General features: G+C 40.1%; 1 protein-coding gene across 4 annotated transcripts in view; it reads left to right on the top strand.

The window, feature by feature from the left end:
- LOC306644691 (uncharacterized protein) overlaps positions 1-27,437 on the top strand; it is a 158,566-nt gene that overhangs the window by 77,583 nt on the left and 53,546 nt on the right. For 2 of the 4 annotated variants that reach the window (XR_013759441.1, XR_013759442.1), the window contains exon 1: positions 24,737-24,897. Coding sequence is in view for 1 of the 4 variants with exons in the window: in XM_079111840.1 (XP_078967966.1) it covers positions 2,787-2,961; positions 24,842-24,897 (231 nt within the window). In the remaining 3 variants the exon portion in view is untranslated. Of the gene's footprint in view, positions 1-2,786; positions 2,962-24,736; positions 24,898-26,561; positions 27,201-27,437 lie in introns of those variants that run through there. The other 2 variants (XM_079111840.1, XR_013759443.1) reach the window with 2 other exon arrangements.

Consider the following 27,437-nt stretch of genomic DNA (forward strand, 5'->3'; position numbering starts at 1 on the left):
CACCAGACTATAAAAGATGGAGAATGAGCAATTGCACTTAAACTGCAGCTCTCCACACGTTGCCCAGAAGGACAATGAGTTCTAAAGGTCAGGGTTACACATGGCATGGTAAGTGTTTTTTTCCCTTCCAACATTAAATACTCTTGAAAAATGGAGGGGAGGGGGAAGGAGAGAGAGAGAGAGAGAGAGAGAGAGAGAGAGAGAGAGAGAGAGAGAAAGGATCATAGTCTCCTTCAAGAATGAAAAATAAACTTTTCTTCTCTTGCAAGGGGGAAAAAAAAAACCCTGAAGAAAAGCAGAAAGCTGCTAACTAGTTGTCTAGCTGTCTATTTGTGGACACTTCCTTTCATCTTGTCATATCTTTTGTGCTGTTTGAAATGTTTGGAGCTTAAGAGTGGAAGAACACTCAGTGGAATCCAAACTTTTATTAAAAGAAAGGGAGAGGGAGAACCACGAAGTTCTGACAACAAGTGTGTGCTTAGATGTCAGGGCCATATTCTGCCCAAATACCAAGCAGAGGAGCAGTTTATTTTTAGCTAAATGAAGAAAGAAGAAGGAAAAAACAACAACAACAACAACAAAAAAAAAAACCCCAAGAGCTAGTTTCTATTAAAAAATACACTAGAAGATAACACATAGGAAACCAACCCATTTTGTGTGGGGAGCTGCAGAAGGGGCCAGGAGGAGAGGGGCCTCCTTGGCAGCCTTGGCCAGGGTCCCTTTGTGTGCATCCTTTGGAATGCTAATTTCTGCTCCATTGTCCCTGGGAAGCCCCTCTGCTTTTTCTCACTGGAAGCCCTTTCTCACCCTCTTGTCTTTGGTGGTCTTCACCAGCTGCTCCTATTAGCTCAGAGCCTCAGGAGATTTTATTTCCCTGAATGTTGTTTTGCCAGATCTTTTTTTTTATTTGATCGATTCCTCAATTTGATTTTCATTCCTCCTTGCATTCTTCATCAGGGGTTAGACAGTCGAATTATGGTTTCCTTGTCAAAATTAGAAACTCAAAGTGGACTGTCATAAGAATCCTGGGGTTTCTGCCTTTGACATCCATTTTGGAGGAAATGGAGATTGAAATCTTAGTAGGAGTATCTCTTCAGGGACTCAGATTTTCCTTTAGAAGGAACCAAATCCTGAAATAAAATAAATTCCTAGACTTCAGTTGATGTTACAGAGGGCCCAAGTCTTTGTTTCTCTGGCTGTCTGTGTGCACCATAATTAGGGGAAAAGGGCTTAGGGAATTATCTACAGCTCAGTTTTCATAGTTAGTTTTCTTTTCAAACTGGATACTTAACATAATGCTCAGAAAATGCATTTGAAAGACTTCTCTGGGTGCCCATGGTCTGCAGTGGCACTGACAGATGGGCAGAGGCTGGAGAGGCAGATGGCTCAGCTCACTCATGTCCTGAGATACCAACATTGTTCAATCAGAACATCTCTGTGGTACTCACTGCTTTTTACCTGGCAGAACAATGAGTGCTGTTCTTCTCTCATTTCTCCTACACATCAGCAAGCAGCAGGTGCAGGGTCACAGGGTAGCATGAAGGTAGAACCAGATCAGGGGTCAACCAGATCTAGTTTTTGTAGCACCTCTTCTCTGGACCTCTGTTTCCTCATCCATAGGGCAAACTTTGTTGTCAAACATAGCTGTTCCCAGAGAGAACAAACCTAGCAGTTAGGCAATATTTGCACTGCTGAATAAGTCCCACATATCTGTTATTGTCTCTTATAAATTTGTCTTCATTATATTTATCACACTCTGTAATCACGTGCAATTTGTTTGTGGTTTACTGATTGATGTGCAATTTTTTCATTAGACTGCCATTTTATTAACCACGTTGGCCCAGGGCTTGGTTTGAACAGGTACCCAAACATACTTGTTGAATGAGTACAGGGTTTCAGTCATTGCCTTGAATCAACTTTGGTAAATGTGACAGAATATCCAGTCTCCATTATTGTACACTTTAGCCTAAGACAGCTAAAGGTACTGTTTCTGCATGCAGATGTCAGCTCTCTGATCCTGTGAGAAGATCTGGGGTCTGTTTGCTAGGAGCATTTGCTCCTCTTTTTCCTTCACTTGTGTCCTTGTATAGCTGGAAACTTGAGACCCAGAGGGTTTTTCCAACATATCAAGGCCTATCCATTTTAAGCACAATGATTCTAAACTTGATTTGGGATTAGAATTATAGACTTGGGTTTGACTCCCAGATCTATCAAAGTCAAGGCCTGATTTTGATGAAGTAGCTAAACCTCCTTGAGTTTCTAGTCTAATAGCTCTTTTGAAATTGACTGTAGCCCTTGAGACTTTGCAAACCATCTCCTGGGCAAAGAACTTCTTTGACATGTTCTCTTATGTCTTTGTGCCCTGTGGGTACATTCTACTGAACACATCTGGGTTTTTTCATTCAATCCAGAGTTGAGAGTAGCCAACACTCAGGGTGTGGTCTGAGTCAGGCAGAGAAAAGAAGGGCTGTTTGTCTCTTGATCTTGGTATAAGTCTGCCATCATTGACCGAGGGTCATATTAGCTGGTCACATGACTGCAGATTCAAATCCTGCTCCTCCTCAGCTAATTCCCTTCACATCAGCCATTATATTCTTATTATTCCTTTTAAAATTCAGTTTAAATCCCCTTGCTGTTCTGGTTAGTCTAGAGATAATCAAATTCTCATTTATTTCCTTTTTGCTTTTGAATTTATCTTAATGCCTTTTGGTGAAATCATTCCCATTTTCCAAGAAAACGTAAGGCTCGAACCACCCAATCATATTGTTGTCTCTTTCTTTGCTCAGGTGTCTCTGTGTCACTTAGCATCTTGAATTCTTATTCTGTACGAGGCGCTGTGTCATGCTTAGTCGGGAAGGAGGAGAAGAGGAAGATCACACTGCAGTGCCATCAGTGTGCCATGGAGGCTCAAAGAGCAGGAAGCAAAACCAAACCATGTGGACCAGGGGGGCAGGCTGGCAGGTCAGCATCCAGGTGGATGGCATTTGGGCTTGATCCCCTGGGATCGGTGTCCCGAGTTTTTTACTCCTTTGCATTTTAAGGTCTGCGCTCTTTTGTGTTTTCCTGCCATACCACTGGTACCCTGAGAAGAAGAACTCTGCACATTGCTGGCCATTCATTCATTCATCAGTGAATGTTGGAGCCTTCTCAGTGTGGGTTATACAGGAAATAAAAGGAAAACAAAACAGCGTGAAACAAAAAACCAACCAAACCCCTCTGTCCTCTTGGAAATGCCATCATGTCTCATGTCTTTAACCTGACCTGCTTGCTTTAGGCCACTTTACACCTTGCTCTGACCTCTGTCCAGTATTGTGTGCTTCTGATCACTTGGTTCTTTGCTTGTTTATTGCTTCAGCTTAACCATAGAGCAGGGACCGCAGATGACTTCTCTGGGGTCATTGACATGACCCAGACTCTTTCTCTGGCTGTATGTATGGGTCTTGAAAAAATATTTTTTCTGCTTGATCAGAGGCTGGGACCTGTTGTCTTCACATGTGCCTCTGGGTGCCAGACCTCACTGGGATTGTTTCCGCTATACATGGCCAAACTGGAGAGCTGGGGAGCTGAGCAGGGCCCATCACTTGGCTGTCGTTCACAGCAGAATTCTTCCAGGGCTGGGAATAAAGAATGAGTTTCACCTTCCTGGGAAAAGGAGCTGAGGAGACCCTTTTCAGGTCTAGGACCTAGTCAGATATACTAGTATTTTAGGTAAGAAACTGGGCTTAGGAGGGAAACTAAGTCAGAAGCCCATCATGTGCCTGTGACAAGTGAGCATGGCGATGGGAAGGAAAAGAATAATAATGATAATGACAAGTACTTACACAATTCTTTACAATGAACTGAACACTGTTCTAAACATTGATCATACATTAACTAGTTTATTCACAGAATTACATCCTCACGGTAAAGATGCAGAGAAATAGGTTAACTAACCCTGAGGTCACCAGGTAGGAAAGCTAGGACTGGGAGCTCACATTGGAGAAACAGCCCACCTGGAGAAACAGACTCTGTCTCTAGACTTTAGAGCTAAAAGTTCTAATCTACCCTTCTGATTAGAATTCAGGCAGGTGGAGAACTTTGAGCCTGGGCAGAGCTGGTTGTTGGGGGAGGATCATTCTGAATGGGAAGCACAGTAAAGCACACTGGGTGGGGGGGCTTAGGGAGAGTCTGAATATAAAACTGCTGTGTTCAGTATTTCTATCCATCTTCTTTTCCAGGTTTGCTATTCCGGCATTTAGTATCCTCCATTTTCTTCTCTGAAGATGGAGTCACCTAATTACAATCTGCACTCTCTTTAACTTTAAAATATTTGCAATAGTACTGTCCAGATATCTGGATTTTTTTTTTGCATTTGTATTAAGGAGAATTTATGTAAATGTGGTTATTGTCTAAGGCAGTGACTGGATATTGAGGAGGGCACTCATAGATTGCAATATCTTTGGAATTAGAATGCTACTTCAGTGCCTTCTTCAGTAAATTCTTCAGTTTAGTCTGGGATTTTTTCAGGGGTCTTGTAAGAGTACAATTACTTTGTTGTAAGATGCTAAGAACCATATGCAATGGAATATTCTCAGATTTCAAGAAGAATGAAATTCTGGCATTTGCTGGTAAATGAGTGGAGTTAGAGAATATCATGCTAAGTGAATAAGCCAAAACCAAAAAATCAAAGGGTGAATGTTTTCTCTGATATGCGGAAGCTAATTCACAGTAGCTGGGGGAGGGGTAGGGAAGAATAGAGTTACTTTAGGTAGAGGGGAGAAGGGAGGGGCAGGGGTATGGGGGTAGGAATGATGGTAGAGTGAAACAGACATTATTACCTCATGTATGACTGCATGACTGATGTGATCCTGCAATATGTACAATCAGAAAAATGAGAAATTACACTCCATTTATGTATGATCTATTAAAATGTATGAATGCATTCTACTGTCACGTACAACTAATTTGAACAAATAAAAAATAAAGGTCTGTCAACATCTAAAAAAAGAGAAGATGCTAAGTATCTTTAGAAAATGCTAAAATCACTAGGTGATACAACTGAGGACAGATATCTCTGCATTTAGAGTTAGATTCTCCCAGAGTTAGTCTGTCTCTCAAAATGTGTCTTACTCTTGTCACGTTTGACTGTCATGATGTTGAATGAAAATTATAAAAATAATGTGATGTGATGTGTGTGATGTGGTGGGAAAAAGGGCATTGAAACCCTTTGTTTAATCTGTTCCTTGAAACCTGGAAGGAGGTCTGATGTGACTGCCATGGCTCATGCAGGAGAATCCAAACGTGAATAAGAATTCCAAAAGCCCATGGGCCAGCTAGTCTTTGTTCTTCTTCCTGTTTTTCTGGAACCCCAGGGAGGTCATCATTTTGGATGGAGGTGGTTGGTAATGGACATGCTAGGGAAGGCAGAAACTGAGATGTTGATACTGCTGCTCACCTGGTGAAGAGTCCTGCTTCCTCAGGTGTTGAAGTATAACGCCAGGGAAGCACCCAGGCAAGCAGAGTAGAAAGTAAGAAACTTTATTAAAGAAAAGTAAAAGCAGACTTCTCCGGGGTGGAAGAAAGGGGACCCAAAGGCAGAATCCATGGGATGAGCAAATCTTGTCCTTTTTCATAGGTTTTATTCTCCTGTTCTTTTTCCCTTATTTCTTTCCTTCCTGCCTACTTGACTAGGCCCGGTTTTGCAGGTGAGATGCAAAGAGTGAGAAGCTGAGAAGCGGATGGGCAGGGGGAGGGCCAAAGTGATTCAGTCAGGTAAGAACCCAGGGGACATTAATTAGCAGCTCCTTGCCTTTAGTCCCTGACAAGTGCAGGTAAATTTGGTCATCAATGGGCTCCTGAGATCCTTGACCTTCCATTCTCCCAGAGGCAGTCTCCAACTTCCTGAGGCAGATGGCTTTCATGGCCTCCATTTCCTGGATCCCACCGGATCCCTATTTCTACACTAACTGCCTGTCTCCAATTCTGGCTTCAGTATGACTTCCCTTTTATCAATGAGCAAAAGGGTCCCACATTGACCTGCTGTGTCATCTTAAGCTCCTCAGAGAAGAGAAGCCATGTTTTGTGCTTCTTGGTATTTTTCATGGTGTCTTAACTGCTTGGTCAATGTTTGTTGACTTAAGGGTAGACTTCCTTTTCACATAGGAGTTGGATAAGATGACGTGAGGGATTCTGTAGATTTTTCTGAGATGGAGGACAGTGAATGAATGAAATAAAACCTAACGGCACATATAATAGGGACTTGCTAAATATTTGTTGAGTAAAAAGCCCTTTTCCTGGCTGGATGCTGAATTATAAAATCAAGGTCAAAAGGGGCTTTGAGAGTTTACTCGTTTACGCACTCTTCCTTACATTCAGCCTTTTCTAGGCAACAGAGACCCCCAAATCCCTCCAGCAGACAATTCACACAGTGTGAGAAGCTGGGCTTCTGGCTGGGAAGGGCATCTGCAGTGTTCTCCCTGTAAGCAGGGATACTTGGTAAGCACTTGGAGGGACTACCTAACACTGTTTGGACAAGAACGTCAGCAGAATTCCTATTACAGAGAAAACAAGACTCACAAAAATGGTGTCCACAAAGGTTGACCCTGTGTCCCCTTCATTCCTGGATGAACAGTAGATCCTCAAGCTTTCTGACATGTGAGAAGCATACTCTGAATCCATGATCAGTTTTTAGTTTTATTTTTTTATTCTTTTTTTAGTTACACATGACAGTAGTAGAGTGTATTTCTTTTCTTTTTTTCTTTTGGTTGCGGGGTACCAGGGATTGAATTTAGGGGCCCTCAACCACTGAGGCATATCCCCAGCTGTATTTTGTATTTTATTTAGAGATAGGGTCTCGATGAGTTTCTTAGCACTTTGCTTTTGCTGAGGTTGGCTTTGAACTCACAATCCTCTTGCTTCAGCCTCCCGAGCTGCTGGGATTACAGGCATGCACCATTGTGCCTGGCTGGTAGAGTGTATTTTGACATATTAAACATATATGGAGCATAAATTTCCATTTTTGTGGTTGTACATGATGTGTGGAGTTTCGCTGGTCATGTATTCATATAAAAACAAAGGGAAGTTATGTCCAATTAATTCTACTGTCTTTCCTATTTCCATCTCCCCTCCTTTCCCTTTATTTCCCTTTGTTTAATCCAATGAATTTCTATCCCCCCTTATTGTGTGTTAGCACATGATCAGATTTTAATTCATAGATCTATAGTTTTTTTTTTTTTTTTTTTAACTGATCTTCCAAAACTCTTTCTTAAGCTCTTTGACTGATGGATGGATATTAGCCTTACTATGTTGTACCTTCTGGAAAGCTGCCTTGCTGTGTTTGAGAGGCTTGGCCAGGGAGACAAACATACCTGTCTTTGAATCTAGGGATGAGTAGCTTTGAGCAAATGATCCTTTGTGAGTTTTACTGTCTCTAAAAGTGGAAATAACATTACCTTGTTGATTTGCTATGAACCGAGGAGTTGAGGTGCAGCCCCGGGCATCAGATAGGTATCTGAAAATTTTCTGCCCCTTCTTTCCTTGTTGCTGCTTTAATTTTTGCTTCTGCTCTGCCATTCTATTCCTTTGTCATTTTTTTTTTTTTTTCCCAGAGCTGGGCATAATGAGCCTGTGTTAAGCCTGGTCGTCCTGTCTTTGGGTCTGGATTGTTTTTGTCTTTTCCCCCTGTAAGTGAAGCATCACCTCCTGGTTCCGTGTTGATTTTCAGAGGCGCGACTGTTTGACAAACCATTTCAGGTGCTGTCTGCAGGCTGCCTAACGAGCCCTCATCTTTCACATCACTGACTGTTCAACTGATTTAGGGAAAAGTGCCCCCCACTGATGTGTAAGAAACAGATGCAGCATAATTGTTCCATATCTTTCCTCCTCTTCTTTCTCTCCATTTCTACTTCCATGCCAGCTTTCCCAGGAGGCCTGATTGTTTCCCTTACCATTTCTCTCCTGGGAATATATTCTAATAATGCAATTTATTGCTAATCGAGGTATCATATTAATTAATATTCATGAATTTTTAAAATCTGCTATTTGTTGCTGTTTCATCTGATGTTCGTTATTTAATGGCCTGGTTCCCCATTTCTCGATTAGTTTAAACCTTGAAAATGCTTTTAGCCTGCCTTTGAATGTCACCTCTATTTCTCCCTGATTTGGTGGCTCTCCTCTTCTTGCCTTTCTTGTTAAGGTGGAAAATAAGATGCTTGTGTGCCTGTAGTTAGATGATGCATAAGTGCCTTTAGCAAACTTCTCTAGCTGTGTGATTCAAAGTAGCAGCACTTGAATAGAACCTATGCATTTTCTTATCAATCCTGTTTCCCCCATAGACTCATGGTTTGAATCCTGGAATAGTAAAATACATACTTGAATTTTACACGGGACAAAAAGAGGTCTAGCCCAAATCCCTATATGATGCTTTGCTTGGTGTCTTAGGCAACGCAGAGACATCAGAACCTCTCACCTGCCTGAGATGTATTGGACAGGCTGGAATATAAAAGAGATGAGTGTGGTACTGAATTCAGCAGGCAGTTTTCATTTTGGCAGATACATCTGTGGTTGTGTTAATGTTGGAACAGCAGACTTTTTAGTTTTTGCTGTTAAATTAGAATGTGTTGACTATATGAGTCCGTGACAATTGGAGGTCCCTTGAGGATTTGTGGATAAAGCCTTAATACTCTGTTACAGATGTGTGCCTGCCCTCGGTGGCAGTCTTTCCCAGAGCTGCAGGAGGAACTTGGTCATAGTGATTCAATTAATCCTGTTTTGTAACTAGGATGGAAAAATTCAAGGGAAACTCAATTGTCTCTGCCAAAATCCAGAAACTTGATACTAAGGAGCTGCTTAATTGTGATGGTTATTTTAGGTGTAATTATTTAAACCAGGGATTCCCATCTTCTTTGGAAATGAATTTCTGTTCTGACCTCTTCCACAAAAGATTTGAGGCAGCTCAAATATTTTGTTTCATTACACAGCAACCCTTTTCCTCAAAGAGCTGAATGGAATATATTTATTTTTCAAATTAGCATAAATTAAACTAAATGTGTTTTGAACATTTTTCAAAAATTAAGGGGTAATGTAGTAGGAAAAGCTGTAGAATTGGAATTGGAGGATCTGGGCTCCTCTCCGGGCCTCATGAGATTAGAGTATGGTCTTGGAAAAGTCATTCTGGTTTTGCATTTATAAAATGGGGAAAAGAGTATTGATAAGATAATAGTGACAGCTTTCATTCATTGTTAATATGTGGCAGTGTGTATTTTAGATCTAAATTCCTTTGTTTTCCTGCAAAGTTTGTTTAATGTCCGCTGTTTTAAAGACGAGAAAGATAGAGGCTGAGGAAAAAGATGGGAGGTGTCTAAATCAGCTGAAAGAAGAGACAGGAAATTGGCTTCTGCAGCTCCTTCCATGACGCTAGGATATCTCCAGATGGAGGGAGGAGCCCAGATGAGTCTGGTCCTATTCACAGTATGTCTCTCATGCTCATGAGAGGTATCAATGAGCAGAGTTGCCTTAGTGAAGCACAGTCATCTCACTGAGGCTGCTAGTCCCACCTCAGTTAGGTTCGCATTTTATAAGCTACACATACATAGCTCAGATATTACTCATGCAACTGAAGAAATAAAGGTTTGTGATTGGATAACCTGGATTCAAGTCCAGGTTTAGAGCTGTAAACTAATCTTTGGATTAATCCACTGACATGGATTAACTGGGTGGTGACTGTAGGCAGGTAGAGTGAGGCTGGAGGAAGTATGTCACTGGGGGTGTGACTTTGGGGATTTATTCTTGATGAGTGCAGCTCTTTCTCTTTTCTTCCTGGGTGCCATGTCCTGAGCAGCTTCCCTCTGACACACCCTTCCGCCAGGATGTTCTGCTTCATCTTGGGTCCAGAGCTATGGATTCAGCTAACCATGGCCTAAACCTCTGAAACCATGAGCCAAAATAAAATTTTCCTCCTCTAAGTTGTTCTTGTCAGGTATTTTGGTTACAATGATGAAAAGCTAACTAAACAGCGGCTTATGCCAATGCAGATTTATTAGATTGTAGTATTTATGGGTCAGGTTTCCTGGCACAGCTGAGTTAGGCTCTCTGCTCAGGATCTCAAAGGTTGCCAATTATTGTGCATGCCTGGTTGCATTCTCATCTGGAGGTTTGACTGGAGAAGCCTGTTCAGCTTGTTGGCAGAATTCATTTCTTCAAGCCTATAGGAGATTAGGGTCTTGGTTTCTCACTGGCTGTTGGTTGAATGCCACCACAAGTCCTGGAGGTCATCTTCAGTTCCCTACCATGTGACTCTCTCCTTAGGCGTTCTTACAACAGAGCAGCTTAATTCCTTAGGTCAGCAGGAGAGCCAGACTGGGTGTACTAACAGGGTGAATGGAATCTTACATAAAATAATATAATCACTGGAGTGACATCCTGTTCCCTTTTCCATATTCTGTGGGTTAGAGGCAAGTCACAGTTCCTGTCTACATTCAAGGGAACTCTCAAAGCTTATTTGGAGTTTTCTATGGGAGATATAGCTATCTTTTCTTTTCCTCTAAAGTGTGGTCTTTTGGCTGGGAAAATTTAACCATTCATGGAAAGAACAGTGATGGGGGAAGTGACACCTGCTTAGGTGGTCATGTTGGACAAAGCAATTCTGGTATCAGTGTTGAGGTCAAATCTTGTTACACAGAGCTGGTTCTTGGAAAAATCACTTATTATTTCAGAATTCTCTTGTTAAATTGAGATCTTAATTATTTACCTTATAGGGTTGTGGTGGGATGTTGGATGTCAACGAAGTTATTTGCAAATGGTAACACAATGCACTTGCTAGTCACCTTCTGGATTCTCACTCACCCACGTTGGCTTCTGAAACATGGCGTGGTGCCAGCTTCTTTTCTAGGAATTCATCTGCTCCTGCCCCACAAAAATAAAAATGCAAACACTTTCTGGCATGATGAAAAATAATGCAACCATTTGCACATTTTTGGTGCTTAAAAATCAACAGGGGCCATTGTAAAGAGTCTTCCAAACATCTTTTAAAAGGACTGACATGTCATCATTTTGCTGGGAGTTTTCATCTCTTTTTCATTCCACCTTATAATTTTCCTTCTGGACCAGTTAGTGAAAAAAAAAAAAAGAAGTTTAAAAAGCAGTAGTAAAAGAAAGCCTTAAGAAAACACTTCCATGTCCCCCAGTTACCCAGAGATTTCTGAAATGGTCACTTCCTGCCTAATTCTGGCCTTGCATTCTTATTCAGGTGCCTGGATTGAGAATCTCTGGTTAAGAAAACAGGGCCATAATGGTATCTTGTATAAACATATGCTCACTATCAAAGGGATTCTTATGATTACCAGAGTATTTATAATTTTCATCTCAAGGATTGGCTGAATTGGATGGTTTAGTTTTTGATGGTTCCAAATCTCAACATGTTCTGACAAATGGTAAATGAACTTGCCCTTAGCAGGCACTCCTATGATTGTAAAATTAAGTAGTTTAGCTCAATTTTGAATATACCAGTTTCCTACTGGGGTTCCCATTAACAATGCTTAGGAAATGTAAAAACAATTTCTGTATAACGATTGTGTATAACAATGGTTAATTTTTCACTATTTTTGACCCTTTGTTATATTCAAATTACCCATTTTTGAGGAAGACCATTGATAGGAGCACTTGACTTCTCTAATTCCTCTATAATCGGTAGATTTCCTGGACTTATTTCCCTATGCATGGATCATTCTTGAAGCCCAGTCTTTAATTTTGGGTTTAGTTTCCTTAGAAGAATCTTAACAATGTAGTCACTAAATCAGGACAACCACCAACAAATAAAACCATATTTTAAATGAACCTTTAAATGAGAATTTCTATTTCTGTTTTTTAGGAAGTTTTTCTTAGAGCCCAGTCCGTGCCCAGCATTCTGCTTGATATTAGAGTAGAAGGAAAAATATTACCATATCAATATTGGCTGTAAGTTCTTTGAGGGCAATAGCCATGTTTTACTCATCCTTGAATATACCAAATATAGGCACTTACATAAATTCTTTTCTGTAACACAGAAAATAAAGGAATTTTTCATGCAGGAAGCATTTTGCTGTGGTGGTAGTGAAGCAGGTGGCTCCTTTTCTGGGCTCCTGTCCTGTGTTTGTGTGAGTTCTCCCAGGAGATAGGAACTATGTCCCATAATATAAGTTGATGGCCTTGTAATTGCTCTTCTTGGACCCAGAAACTAGGCCTTGTGCAAGCTATCATCTTAGAGCTTTGATTAGTAATGAATCAGGAAAAGAAGCAGATGCAGTTTAAAATGAATATTCTGGAATATTCTGGCATGGTGGGAGTGGCATCTCAGGGTCCAAAGATGACAGTGCCAGTGTCCATGATGACATACTGGCTGTGTTCTGGAACACCTAGTTTCCCTTAGTTTATGGGCTGGGTCTTCTAGCTAGGTTATTAATCCTATAATGTATCCATGATCCTTTTAATCAAACCAATCTTTGATTAAGTTTTCCAGGGTTGGTTTCTGTTGTTAAATTCTGTTTGACAAAACTTCTCAAATGTACTCAAATCTTGTATTGGTTTCTTCAGTTGTTCTTTTTGTACCATAGATTTGAATTCATTTTTCTTGCTAGTTACTCTCATCTGGAAATATTTCTGTTGTTTTCAACCAAGAACTCTAACTGGTGCAGAAATTGTCAAAGGAGAGAATTGCAAGCAAATGAACCTCAGAAAGTAGGGAAGTGTGTGTCCCTGTGCATGGAAGGATCTGCATGTGCATGCCCATGGACATGTTTATCTGCTGTAAATGGGAATGAAGTGGTGAAGCTCAAGATAGCAGGGAAACTGGCAGTGCCTGGAATGCATTTATAAAGCAGCAAATTACCGTGCCACCCGTGGTTACCTAGAATGAAGTCCCCAGTGGAGGCCGCAGGAAGTCGAGTAGCCATCACCATAAAATAGCCAGGCATGGAGAAGAAGCGAAATGCAAGAGTGGTCAGGGAGAGTATGTGCTTATAATGGCTTTGGGAAGCTTAAAGAAAAAGACCTGTTTAAATGTGTTGGCTCAATGATTGAACGAAAACCCAGGAAACTATAGTGTCTGCACTCTTACTAGGCCAAACAAAATGTGGCTTACTAAGGCACCATGTCATCTCAAAGCACAGTCTAAACAAGTTACTGGCAAAAGATAGTGCATTGTTTGGAAAGCAGTGAAAACTCTAAGACATGAAATGGAGATCCCACCTCTCTGCTCTCCTTGTCAACCAAATAGCCCCCTCCCTCCTGCATGCTAGTGCTGGTCATATCTTAATGATACTATAACATCATCATCTGAGGGAATTACTTTATAGGGTAAGCTAATTTCCCTTATTTTCTACTTCTATCCTTCCTTATTTCTAAAAAACTTAAAGTTAGAATCCAGTATGTCTCAGGGGACTTAACCCAGAAGAAGACTTCAACACCAAAAGAATTGTAGAGCTTTGCCAATTTATGTTGGCAAAGCTCTGAAAAATGTGTGTGAGAATGCTTGTTTGGGTGCTCAATCAAAGGAGGAAAAACATAACTTTAGATATGGCTGAATGCTTGATATGGATGTATTTATCAGAAATTCTAGATTCAGTGAGCCATATTTAGCAACTGGGAATAGTTCTTATTTGGATGGTTGGCTGACTGAAACTAGGGTATTATTTTATGATTTTGTCCTATATCAAATGAAGTTCAGATACAAAATCTCCTTAATGCAAACAAGAGCACCCCTGGACTATTCTATATAGGCAGAAGGTACTGCTGGGATAAACCGGTATTTACTGGTGGTGAACACAGTGTGAGATGATTCAGAGGTAAAGAGACCCTTTCATGGCACTTAACAAGTATGGGGAGCAAGGTCAGAGGTTATACCCATTATCAAAATCTGCAGATCTTTGGTTAGTGGCTAGGATCAAAATGGAAGGTAGCACACTGAAGTTATTCTTGACTTGTAGGACCGTAAAAAGGAAGAAAAAATCTACGGCAATCTGATGAACTATGGCCTGACATGAACTACTGAAAAGAACATTGCCACTAACCAAATTCCCAGACCTAAGGCAGGTCATGACATGCCTTGACTAAAGGGAGTCTGTGTACATACTGCACAACCCTACCATAAAATCACAGCTATACACTGCAAATTCTTCCTCTTAATCTTCCTCAAATGGCCCTACCATACCTTACAAGGTAACTATGCACTAGGGGATGAAGAATATCCAGGCTCTTCCAGGATTATTAGATAAGTACCCTGAGCTTGCATTAATTCTTGGGAGGCCAGAATACTACTGCATTCAACTATTCAGAGTGGATATTTATTGGGCTCAGGAGATAGAGTTCTGTTTCAAGTCAACCTCACAGAGAGCTGAGTGGGACTCTTGATTCCATAGGTGTTTTTCTATTTCCTGACTATATAGTTGGATTATACAACCCCAGGGACTAGGAGAATTCTCATTTTGGCTCTGTGATTCTTGAAGAAAGGGATGAAATGGTATAAGAGGCCAAGTGGAAACAACTGCAATTTTTCTTTACTGCTAAGAAAATAAAATCAAAGCAGTATTTTGTCTTTAGGAAAATTTGCAGTGATTAGTGCTCCCATCAAAGAAGTGAATAATGTGGGGATGGTAATTCCTACAATCTCACACTTAATTCTCCAGCATGGTTAATGCACAATATAAACAGATCTTATAAATGTTTTGGAGCAGCATAATATTGATATGTTTACACACAAAAAAACTATAGAACATTTTCAGTATAAATTTGATCCAAAAAATGGTAACAGTCTGAATATAAGTACATCAAAAGAATTAGCTGTCATGACTAAGTATGGTTTGTTCTGGGAATATGAAGATATTTTCTTTATTTTAAAATGGAAGAAAATTGATTAGCATAATACATCCATAATTCTAGGCAAAACAAAGAGTTATATGATAATCTTAGCAGATAGTGCAAAGGCATTTTATAACATGCTATTCCAGATTTTGTAAAATAATTCTTAAACTAAGAGTAGGATGTTTTCAATGTGCTATAAATGCACTATTTAAAAATAAACATGGTGATGCTTCATAGTGAAACATTGGGCTCACTGCCATCAAAATCAGGAACAAGATATTTTTGTATAACTTTTTTCTAAAAGTTCTGGGCCATAGAAGAGGACATCAAACAGAAATGAGAAACATGACTATAGCAGAGGAAGAAACAAAGCCATGACTATTTGCATGTTTATATTCCTAGAAAGCCTGAGAATATTAATTCTAAAGCTCTTAGAACTAAGGAGTTCAGTAAAATATTCATACATAATAAACACATAAACATTGCTAGATTTTATCTATGTAATGAAATATTAGGTGGTATGATAGAGAAAAACTAACAAAACGATAATGAAAATAATGATTTTAAAGCATGAAGGGACTATTTAAAAAAGATTACACAGAGCAATACAAAGAGTCTTTGGATTACTAGAATGACATAGCATGTTCAATATTCTTGAATGAGAAGACCAATTGGCATGAAAGTGTGTTATCCTCTATGAAGATACTGCGCTCGGTTATTTCTAATCCTTATCCAGTATGAGATGAGAGATGGGGTCTGATCATGGATGACCATTGTGGCTTTGTTGCAATACACGTGCTATCACGTGTGGATAACACTGACTCTGGGAGAATAGGTAATGTACTCAGGATCTCAGCATTGGATTGAACAGTGGCTTACTAAAGACAGTGTTTGAAAACATATTAAGTCTCAGAGTGATTTGGTAGGGAGATATAAGAGATTTGGTAAATTTCCACTTAGGTGTTCCCATTCCCTGTCAGTAGGATATCACCACCGATAGGCAGATAACCACTACTGCCACTCAGGGAAACTGGTAGAGAATTGGGAAGCCTCAGTAAGCTTGATATCATTGGGAACTAGGACTGGTTCCATGGGTGTGTCACCTAGCTTTTATGTTAGTCAGCTTTGAATTACTACAATGAAATACTTGAGGCAACTAAATTTATAGAGAATAAAGTTTTTATTTAGCTGATAGCTTTGGAGCTTCAGAGTTCAAGATCAGGTGGCCCTACTGGTTTGGCCTCTAGTGAGTGTGGCAAATGGCAACACATCATGGAAGGCATATGTGCAGGAGAAAGCAGTTGCATCTCTAGTCAGAATCAGAGAGTGGAGGACAGGTCCTATGATGTTTGGGGACACCCACAAAGACTCAAGGACTCCCAATATGCCCTGTCTTTTAAAGGTCTCACAACACTTCTGAGTACTGTGGAAGTGGACCATACCTTTAATCACAGTGGACCCTGGGGAAGAAACACCATATTCAAACCACAGCTTGTAGCCACACCATTACCCACGTTAAAAGGATCCCACACTTAGTTTAATGCTGTGCTGCCGCCATCACGGAAACCTTAATATTTGGACAAGGATCCCTGATTTCTCATTATGTACTGTACCTCCTAAGTGTTGTAGCTGTGCTGCTGCTTCAGCAGAACCTAACTTGTACGAGATATCAGAGCGTTGTCCTCAAACTCAGCTGCTGCAGGATGAATTCATTTTAGAGTTACCTCAATTAACATTCTTCTGGAATTCCCTTTCTTCTCTTCTACTCCTGTAGAAACCATAGATCCTTTCTGGACACCTATTCAGTGTCAAATTCTGGTCTACAATTGCAGAGAGAGAGAGAGCTGAAGAAAACAGTTCTTGTCTTCCAGGTGTTCACTTGTGTTGCTGTGGATGCTAAGAACTCAAATACAGCACAGGGTGATGTGTGTTCTAAGAAGAGTGTAAAGTAAAAACCCTGGGGGTATTAGAGGAACCATCCACTACTTTTCATGAAGATAAAATGTTTGTTCTGATCTTTGAAGATAAATAGTAGCAAACTAAGGAAAAACTGGGGAAAGGTGATCCCAGGCTAGGGAAGAACATGGGTACAAGGACAGTGAAAGAACAGAGTACACATGAGGAAGAGTAAGAAACTCACGGGACTCGAACAGGAGATGGGTAAAAATAATGGGCAGAAGGTGCCACTGGAGAGATAGATTAAGACTATGAAGAGGTTTGCATACGGCACAAGGAATTTGGAACTATGCAGAAGGTTGACCTGACAGATTTTCTTTTTCTTTTTAAAAATTATAAAAATTAAAAGTTCTTACATACAGTCAAATTGAAAAAAGTTATACAGTGAAGAACTATAGACACACCATCTAGAATCTACCTAGACTCTATCATTTATATTTTTACCATACTTTTTTTTTTTCTTTACCATACTTTTAAAAAGTCACACAGCTCTGAAAGATTTTCAGCAAGGGAGCGGGATCAGAATGCAAAGGATATGGAAGACGGACTGAAGGTAGAGAGGTGGGTGGAAAGGTTGCCAATTAGGGGGCTCTTTCAATATTATATATAACGCAGGATAAGGATCACAGATGAAAAGTGATTTCCCTGGGCTCAAAAGCCTCATTTCACAGTATCTTCTCCTCAAAGCTTTATAGATATTGCTCTATTATCTTCTGATATTTTAGTGTTACAGAGTAAAATTCTAAGGTCAATCTGAATTTTGTGTGTTTCAAGATGACTACTATTTTTCTCCTGGATGTTTTTAGAGTTTTTCCTTCTTACTTAAATAATTAACAAAAATTCCAGATAACTGGGTTTGAGCTTTTAAATACCTATTTTTTTTTCTGTGAAATTTCTTTTTGCACTATAAAGTTTTTTCAGTTACGTCTTGGATCATTTTTTCTCTATTCAAGATTTCTGGAATCATTTATTCTTAGATGTATAATCATTTATCTGTTTATTATTTAAAAACTTTTGCTATTCTCCTTTTGAGTTCTTAAGGAAGTCAGTTTGTCTTAATTTTTCACATTATCAATTTTATTTCTGAGCTCTCATTTCCATTTTCACTTTCTAATCTTGCCTGGCTCCTACTTTAATCTTAGTTAACTGTCTTGCACTTCCTATTATCCATTTATTTTTCTTTTTTTGTCCTTTCCTTTATTCTTGTATTTATTATTATAGTTATTGTTTTTGTTTTATAGAAGTCATACCATCTTGAATTCCATTGGAAATTCATTGTAATTTACTAAAAGTCCCTTTTGGTTCATAGAATTTTTTTTTTTTTTAAAGATGTCTTCTCTGAGTATTTGTGCTGATGCTATCCTTTCCTTTGGTTGCAAATTTGTTTTTCATGCTATTGGATTTATCTTCTATTTTTCTGCAAAGAAGGGTATATCTTTGTAGACTGTATTTGCACTGGCAAATGACATGGATTGACTTTGATTCCATTGTCTTCTTGTGTATATATAGTTAAACTATTTCTCACATCTAGAACTGGGGCTCATTATAGAGAACATAGTCTTGTCCAAATGCTGGAGGATATTGCTATTTCTACCAACCTCCAATGGTACAGGCTGATGTGAGATCATCTTCTATACAACAACCTGGTTCTCTGATTCTGTGGGTTAATGGAGTACATAAAGAATGACTATTTTCAGTGTATGATGCCTATATTCACTAGTAGGACTTCCCTCCGAAGATGCAATGGATGACTCACACAGTCCATAAAACAGAGACTTAGATTGTTAAACTGTAAATAAGTGACCACAAAAAATATTATATTTTCCAGCTTTCAAGTCATTTTGAGAGAAACCTTATTGATGATAATGATATTGATTATATAAAGGAGACCTTTTCTGCCACATATGACTTTAATTAAGCCTTTGCACTTATGATTTATGGCTTTTACATTCTTTGGTGTGTACTAGGTCTCCTTGGTCTAACAGCCAGAGGATGCTAAGATCAGGAAATAGATGCTCAGTGGGAGAGATTATTAATCTTTTGACTTCTACACATGGGTATTTCTCCCCAGTGTCTTGCAAGTGAGCTTGCCTCATTCACCTTTAAGGATTCTCAATCTTAACTGTACTACAAGATTCTGAAGTATGTGCATTCAACATTGAATTTGAGTAGGTATCTGATTTAACCTAGGGTGAGGACCATGTGCTAGGTATTGGGTAGGGGTGTAGAAATCTCAGGGTGCAGGGATCAGGGGAAAGAGGGTGAGGAGACTTAAAGCAACATATGTAACTTGGATCTTGGAATTCACAGTGTTCATTTATCTACTAGAATAAAGAAGATTTCTGGAAAAATGGTAACCTTAGTGTTATGAGTTAGATATGAGATGTCCCCCCAAAACTCTTGCCTTAATGCAGGAATATTCAGATATGAGATGACTAGATAAGGAGACCTGTAACCCAATTAGTCATGGTAGTTTGAATGGACATTATAACTGGGTGGTAACTAGGCAGATGGGATGTGGCTGGAGGAAGCGTGTCACTGAGGGCATTCCTTGGGAGGGTTCATCTTTCCTGTGACCACTTCCACTTGCTCTCTCTACTTCCTGGCCACCATGAGCTGAGCTGAGAAGTTTTCCTCTGCTGTGTCTTTCTGCCATGATGTCCTCACCTTGGATCTACCTCACCTGGAATCCAGAGCAATGAAACTGGCCCATAATGGGCTAAACCTCTGAAACTGTGAGCCAAAATAAACTTCTCCTCTTCTAAGTTGTTCTTGTCATGTATTTTGATCACTGTAACAAAAAGGCTAACACAAATAGGCAAATTTTCTTTGAAGATATAATGATTACAATTATTCTTCCACTTTTTATTTAAAGAACTTTGTAAAAAGTATAGGGTTGTGTTAATAATATCATTTAAAAACTTCTGTAGTTCCCCCTTTTCTAGAGGACAAGGGGCAAATTTTTTAGGATGCCATTTATGGTTCTTCACAGTTGGTGAGGAACCCATTTCTCTACTCATAGTGTCATGCTTCAAACACTGGGTATTCTTGCACATACCATACTTCTATTCATGCTGTCCCTTCAGATTGGAATGTTCTCTCTTCCCATCTCCATCAGGGAAATCTTTGCTCATTCTGAATCAACAAATAGTTGATTTTATTTTGGCAGAATCTTCCATTATTTCAGCAAAATCTTCCAATATTTTTCCACTTAGAATTATTTGTTCCTCTGTTTTTATAAAATAATAAGAGGACTTAATTATATTTGTGTGTGGATATTTGTCTCTGCAATATATTGAGTGTAACTGCAGTGCCATTTTGATTGTATGCAGAACATAGTACAATTACTGATTCATTCAATCAACAAACCTTATTCAACTGCCACCATATAACAAATATTGTACTAAACACTTGGGATAGAGGGGACTATGAGACAGTCATGGTTTCTTGACTCATGAAGCTCACAGATCAGTGTTAGGATAATAGATGACAAGTAAACAAATAATTTCAAGAAGTGACTCAAGGAAAACACATACACTGTTTGAAGTATATTCTTTTTGAGGAATATTTGGTACTATCAGAAAAGAAATAAGTACAGCTTTTGTAGAAGTTCCCCATGATTTCAGAGCATTTAATGTCAATTAAAAAAATCTCAGTATCGTACAACAATAGCATTTAGTTTTAGCTCATGTGTATTTAGCTTGATCCAGGCTGGTCTTAGCTGTGTGATTGAGGTAGGTTCTCTCCTGTGACCATGACTGCCTAGGGTTAGCTCATGCCTGCTGGGCTTGGTTGGAGTAACTCATCTGTCTTGCAACCAGGACAACTCTGGCATAATGTGTAACAGTGCAAGCCTTATTAAGCAAACCTTTCTAAGTCTTCGCTTGTGTTGTATTTGCTACCATCCCATTGACCAAAGTAAGCCACATGGTCAAACCCCAAGTTCCAGGGTGAAGTACACCCCACTCAAATCAGGAGGACATTGCAAAGTTACATGGCAAGAGGTATAGATTTGCAATGCTAGTGTTGGATAGAAAACAACAAAAATTGCAACAATAATCTAGATTGCCCCAGGTGTCTTAATGTGTATGACATCATATCATAAGCAGAATGGAGCCTACTAAATCCTTAAGCAAGAACTTGTGTAATTTTTTTTTTTTACCTTGTTTTCCTCTTTCTTTCTTTCCTTGGTTCTCTCACTCTTCTTTCACCCTCAACTCTACTATTTCTTCTCATTAACTTGGTTTTGGTTCATTTGTGTATTCTGTGAGCTATAGTTTCCAGAATATCTGCATATCTTGCATGGAAGACCTCCCTTCTCCTGAGAGGAGAGGGGGAGCAAGAGGGAGGGAGGGAGGGAGGGAGAGAGAGAGAGAGAGAGAGAGAGAGAGAGAGAGAGAGAGAGAGAGAGAGAGAGAGAGAGAGATGCTTTTGTGTATGGCAAGGCAGAAGAACTGAAAGATTGTCAGAGATTTGTGTACAAATATTATAAATATTAGTTTTCTCACTTAAAGGAAATATATAATTCTGAGGTGTATCTCCTATGGTGACCCTATAGTTCCCCAACTTCTTGTTTGGCAAGAAACCCTTCATTGACGATCTCCTATCTCTGCTTCTCTACTCGTATTTCTTAGAATCACTCTCAATCTATGTGTTGGGATCTGCTTTTGGGAAGCCAAGTAAGAAAACATGTATTGAGAGGCTACTGAGCAGAGAGCACCTTCAGAAAGTCCACTCTCACCATAGTAAGTGAACCCTGAGAAGTTATATCATTTTATATCAGTTTATAAAAATAAATTAAATAGTGGAAAGAATATAGGCTTTGAATCAGACAAGAATCAGACAAATCTGGGATCCAGCAATTTCTCTACAACTTACTTTCCTAGGCTTGCTGAACTTTAGGAATATAAAGTGTCACATGCAGACCAGGCGCATAGCAGCATTCAGTAAGCAGTAGTCATCTGTGGTTAAGGGACCAGTTCACTTTAGGTAACAATGATAATAGCAGCATTTATGCAACACCATGGGTAAATATTGCTTTATTTGATCTTTACTTCGAATGTATGGAAGCAGGTATTATAATCAGGCCCATTTTACAGAAAAAGAAGCTGAAGCTCAGGGGAGCTGAGATACTCAAGTCACACAGCCAGCACTGACATCAGCACAGATCATTCAACTCAAGAGCTACATTCTTTCCATTAGGTTTTGTCTTCCTTCAGCCATTTCAGTTATTTGTTCTTTGCCTTGACTAGTCCCCAAAAGGTCCCCATAGACAGGAATAGATTCGTTTTCCCTGTGTATTCTGGGGCTCCACTCAGGGAACTTGGTTACTGAGAAAGGAATTAAGTAATTGTCAGGGGGAAGAGACAGCTTGTAGGAGAACGTGATAAATTCAGCCGAGAAGCACCAAGGGCCAAGACACGTGTTGAGCTGGCGTCAGAGTGCAGGCCTTTAGGCTGCTGCTTAATAGCATTAGCAACTAATATTTGTTTCGCATCTTACAGTTGTCAAAGTACTTCCTAATGTTAAATTTCACTTGATTCTTACAACAGCCCCATGCTCTGAGGTGACTTCCTTTGTCAACAATTTCACTGCAGGAAACTGAGGCTCAGATAAAGATTTGGCTTAAAATAGTCCAGATACTAAGTGAATGTTAGAGCTGGAATCTCTGACGGGGTCTGGAACCCAGCATTTATGGGGAAGAACGTTGTCCCTATACTAATAGCAACTGGAATTTGCAAAGTGCTTCGTTAAAAGCATATATGCAAGCTGGGTGCAGTGGTGCACACCTGTAATCCCAGCAGCTTGGGAGACTGAGGCAGGAGGATCTCGAGTTCAAAGCCAGCCTCAGCAATGGCAAAGTGCTAAGTCATTCAGTGAAACCCTGTTTCTAAATAAAATACAAAATAGGGCTGGGGATGTGGCTCAGTGATTGAGAACCCCTGGGTTTAATCCCTGGTATAAAAACAAACAAAAAACACAAATACTAACTCCATTAATTTTTACCAGCTACAGAGACACTATCCCCATTTACAGAGAGGAGGAAACTAGGGTTTAAGAAGATAAAAGAACTTGCTCAAGGACATTTGAGCAATTGCCTGACCCAGAACTCAAACTGGGGTCCTCTGACTATAAAATCCAGACTCCTTTCTCCAAAGTATCCTGCTGGACTCTAAATGCAGCTGCCCTAACGACAAGTGGAGACATTGCTTTTCTCCATCTATTCCCAAAGTTTATTCAGAGAAAATCTTCCCTTTTGCTCTTTCCCCATTTTAGTTTCAGTCATGACCAGAGCAGGCCTCATGAAGGGTAGGAAAGAGGCCATGGGAAGGTCTTGGCAAGAGTGCAGATCTTCCCGTTTGCTAATGAAGATCAGCTGGGCCTCCCGAGGCTTCTCCTGCTGCCAGGAGCAGGGAGGTATCTCGTGGAGTTAAAAGTGCAGCCTCAGAAGCAGACCTCTCTTAAAGCCCAGGAACTGATGTGGCCTGTGCAGATGGAGCCCTGGTCTTCTGGGCTGAGCATTCCATTCACTGTTGTCTGTCCAGCTCCTGTCGGTCCACATGGTCCTGAAGACAGGGAGGAGGAGGAGGAAGCTGCTATGCCATGCCTCTTCTGAATGAGAAACAGCTCCCTGCTTGTAACTAGCAGAGGATCTGGGGGAAGACCAAGTTTTGGTACCTCATCAAGCTAGGGAACTTTTATATCACTTGCAGAATCTGAGTGTTTATTTTTCTTTGCTTGTATTGCAAATTAATAACAAGCTGAGAAAAGAGCAGACCTTTTTTTTTTTTTTTTTTTCCCCGATTGGCCTCTCACTCTCTTCCCTATAATGTCTGGGTTTCCCTCAAAGCTACCAAGTGCTAATTTGAAAAATATGTCACCGACAAGTGGGAGAAAAGCAGGCATTCAATGTGAAATGCCCTCTGGGGCACAGAGGAGCTCCCAGAGATAGAGGAAAGAGAGAGGCGGGAGGAGACAGAGCTGCATGTTCCCAGAATGACCGAGGCAAGGGGAGCAGGAAGGAGGATGGACTGACGGATGCTAAGACTACATGCCGCTGAGTAACAGCGAGGCCTGCTGGATGCAACCCTCCATTGCATTTGAGGCCCAAACAAATCTCACCGTTCATAGTAATCACTGCACCTTCCAGAGTCCCCCCATAGCACGCTTTCTGAGAAAAAATTAGTGTAGAGTTACGTATACTAGGAAGTACTTGCATCTTCTGAGGAATTCAGGTTTTCTTCACGGATAAAAAGAACGAGTCACTAATCAAGTTTCTGAGTTTGCTTTGTCAGTCAGGAAGGAAAATTTACAGCTCAGACAAATGTGGTAGAGACTCCATCACACGATTCACCATATTCTCTGTTTTTCCCCTGGCATCTTTTTTATTTTAATGCAACTTATTTTTTGTTTTTATGATTTAGAAATGAATAATTTACCATTTTTTGCATGTTGAATGAATGGCTTCCAAGTCTTTGTGCAATGACAAATATATATGTCAGTAAATAAAAATAGATGTAAATAAATCTTGCTGGAGAAAACTTTGGGTGAGCAAATTAAAGGAATGAATGAGCAAGTGAAGGAAATCCTGAAATTGACTTCAGGCTTTTCCCTCGTGTGGATGAGAAAGGCAATGTGGATGGAGACAGGAATGGGCTAAGAGCAGTGGGCTTCAGCATGTGGCTACTGATCTCTGTTCTTATGTGCAGAGCTCCAAAGACTAAGGGCCTAGAATTAGACATTTCAGAGAGCGCTTCCCCTAGATTCCTCCCTGGGTTTTCCAACCTACCATGGCAGTCTGTTTTTTTTTTTTTTTTTTTTTTTTTTAAATATTGGTTGGAGCGTGGAATTTAGAGGCCAAAGACCAAAGTTTGTAGCTTCGACTTGGAGGACTTGGGCCTAAACTCCCTGACCTTTTGCAAATAAAACAGCAACCCTACAGGAGTATTTTATGTAAACTGTGCAAGTCTCATCTTCGTGTGGTCCTGCGCCAGGACTCTGTGCTCTCTTCTGCATTTGTTTGTAACCTTATTTTACAGGTCCTCCAACTTACCCTGCACCTCTTTTGTTCCAGTCATTCCTTGGCCACACCTTTGCCTGGATGCCCTTCTCATCTCCTTGCTTCCACAGGTAAGTCCTACCCAGTCTTAAAGCCTCTCTGGGTGTCACCAGATGAAGTGGGGAGAGCCCATCATTGACTGTGGGTTCCCCAATTCTTCCCTGCCCATGGTCAGTACTCGCCCACGTTCGTTAACACTGCACCTGGTCTACTGCAGCTGGTTGTTCTGCCTGACACCTCTCAGTGCAGCTTCCCCATGCAAAAATTGTTTGTTCTTCTTTAAGTCAATAGCACATTGGAGGCACATCTAGCTTCAAAATGTGAAAAAAAAAAAAAAAAATACAATCTAAGCAGAGGTTGAATTTTGACACCCATGAGTGGAGTACAGAATTTTCTCAAAATTCCTCTTGATCTCAGGGATGTCTTGTGCTATGGATAATAAAAATGAAATGCCAGGCAAAATGTTGAAGTAGCCTGTTTCTTTTATGACTATCAAATGGTGATGGAGGGATGCTCCCAATTTCCTCTGAGAGCTAAAAATATTCCTGTTATTGTCTAAGCCCACCTTAGTACCTGACTGGAGGTTTAAAGGGATTGTCAAGAGCTATTTGTGCACATTTTGTTTTAGACAAAAAAAAAAATAAATAAATAAATAAATAAATAAATAAAAAATGGTGGAGTGGACAGTGGTAGAACAGCAGAGAACAGCAGAACACAGAGATCTGAAGCCCAGGTTCTGGGATTACCTGGGTAAGCAATTTAATCTGTTTTGAGAAATGCAGACAATATAGCAACAACCACGCTAGTTTGTTTTGAGAATTAAACTAGATAATGCATGGAAAACACTTAATGTCTGGTTCATAGTGCTCAGTAAATGTCAGTTCTCATAATTAAAGCGCAACCTCATCTTCACACAGCAGGCCTGAATAGCCCTGAGCTTTCAGAGTCCTGACAGCTTGAATGTTGCCTTCTTCCATCCTAAGTGGACATGTGTCCTAAGTGGACATGTGTGGGCAGGATGGAAACCTCCACTGGGCTGCAGTTGCTCCCACAGGAGCTACTGGGACCTGAGGGCACATGACCTAGCTCTGCTCAATTCTATTCACATGTCATCAAAATGTTGATTGGTGTCTGGATGCAGCTTCTGCGAAGTAGCATTAACAAAGAGGACTGTATTCAGAAACTTATTTTCCTGTCTGTATCATGAGATAACCTCCACTTTATATAATTTCTATAAAAAACACATGATAGAGAAAAAAAGACATCAAGGTGCCTTATAAATAAAAAAGGGATGTCTATATCTTTGTTGTTTTATAGTAACAACCTGAGGTTGAGTTCAGTCCCATGGACCACAGCATCGAAACAATTCTGAGTGCGCTTGAGTGACTGACCATGTTGTATCAATAGTCATCAAGCACATGTGTGCAGTTAGTCCCAGGCATGGAAGAACTGAGAAGATGGATGCAGAGATGTCTTTCAGAGTTTTGTGCTAGCTGTGGATTTTATTCAAGCAAAAAAGAGGAGACATCCTTCCTAGCTATAAATGAAACTTGGAGTAATCTCTCGTAGTTGACAGGGAACCACTCTCACCTCTGCTGACCTAAGAGAGCTGCTCCTGGGATTATGGAAGGTTGTCACAGAAATATTGCATTCACTTAGCTGAGGGAGCTGCATCAGCGTTTTAGAAGACTGCTGAACTCGACTATTCAGAGAGCCCTACGTCTTTTCCCGACAGGACACCATGGCAGTGGTGAGGACGAGCAGAAATGAGACTGTTCAGGCGGGGGTGTGTGATTTAAACTCAGCCGCCGCTCACGTGGGTAATGGACATCCGCACAGGGGGTTGTTCTGACGGCGAGTCTTCTTCATTTGGGTGATGGCTACATTCCTGAGGATTTGTGTGCAAGGCAGATTTTCCTAAATCAGATAATTTAAAAGCTGCTTGAGAAGATCACCCTTTGAAAGAACCCATTGATAAGCCTGAGAATCATTTTGTGATGGCAGTTTTAGGTGTTTTATACATCTGAAGTTTTAGGAGTTGGGTTGTTTTTGAAAGGTGGTCAGTACCAAACAAAACGTGCTTGTTTTAAGCTTCACTACAGATGTCTTAAAAACTACAGTTTGCTCAAATTAGACAAATATAAAAAACTTTGTCAGGTATTGCAAAGTTCTGGATTTCATTGGAAATTAATTAAGGTAACCTGGACAGTTTGTTCTACTTGAAGCACTGTGTAAATCCAATTATTTGGTATATTATGAAGCAAAGGGGTTGAAAATTTATGTATAAGCCAGTATAATATTTGGATCTCTAAAGTGTCCTTTTGAAGGGTGGGACAACCTCTTAAATCTTCACAAAATGTTTCTATGACATAGCTAAGGGATATGAAATGTTTATTTAACATTATTTAATTTTATATATTGGGAAATGAGCTTGACTATCAGCTTTTGAAAATCTATACTTTATCCACCATTGTAGTGGGTACTTCCATGTTCTTCATTTCATTTAATCATCACAACAGATATTATTTGACCTGCTTTACAAGTGAGAGTCTGAGACTCAGAGAGTTTAAGTGCACTGCTCAATGCCAGCAGTCTAGTAAGTTGCAGATCT

The sequence above is a fragment of the Sciurus vulgaris genome (genome assembly GCF_902686455.1).
Source record: "Sciurus vulgaris genome assembly, chromosome: 15".
Taxonomy (NCBI): Eukaryota; Metazoa; Chordata; class Mammalia; order Rodentia; family Sciuridae; genus Sciurus; species Sciurus vulgaris.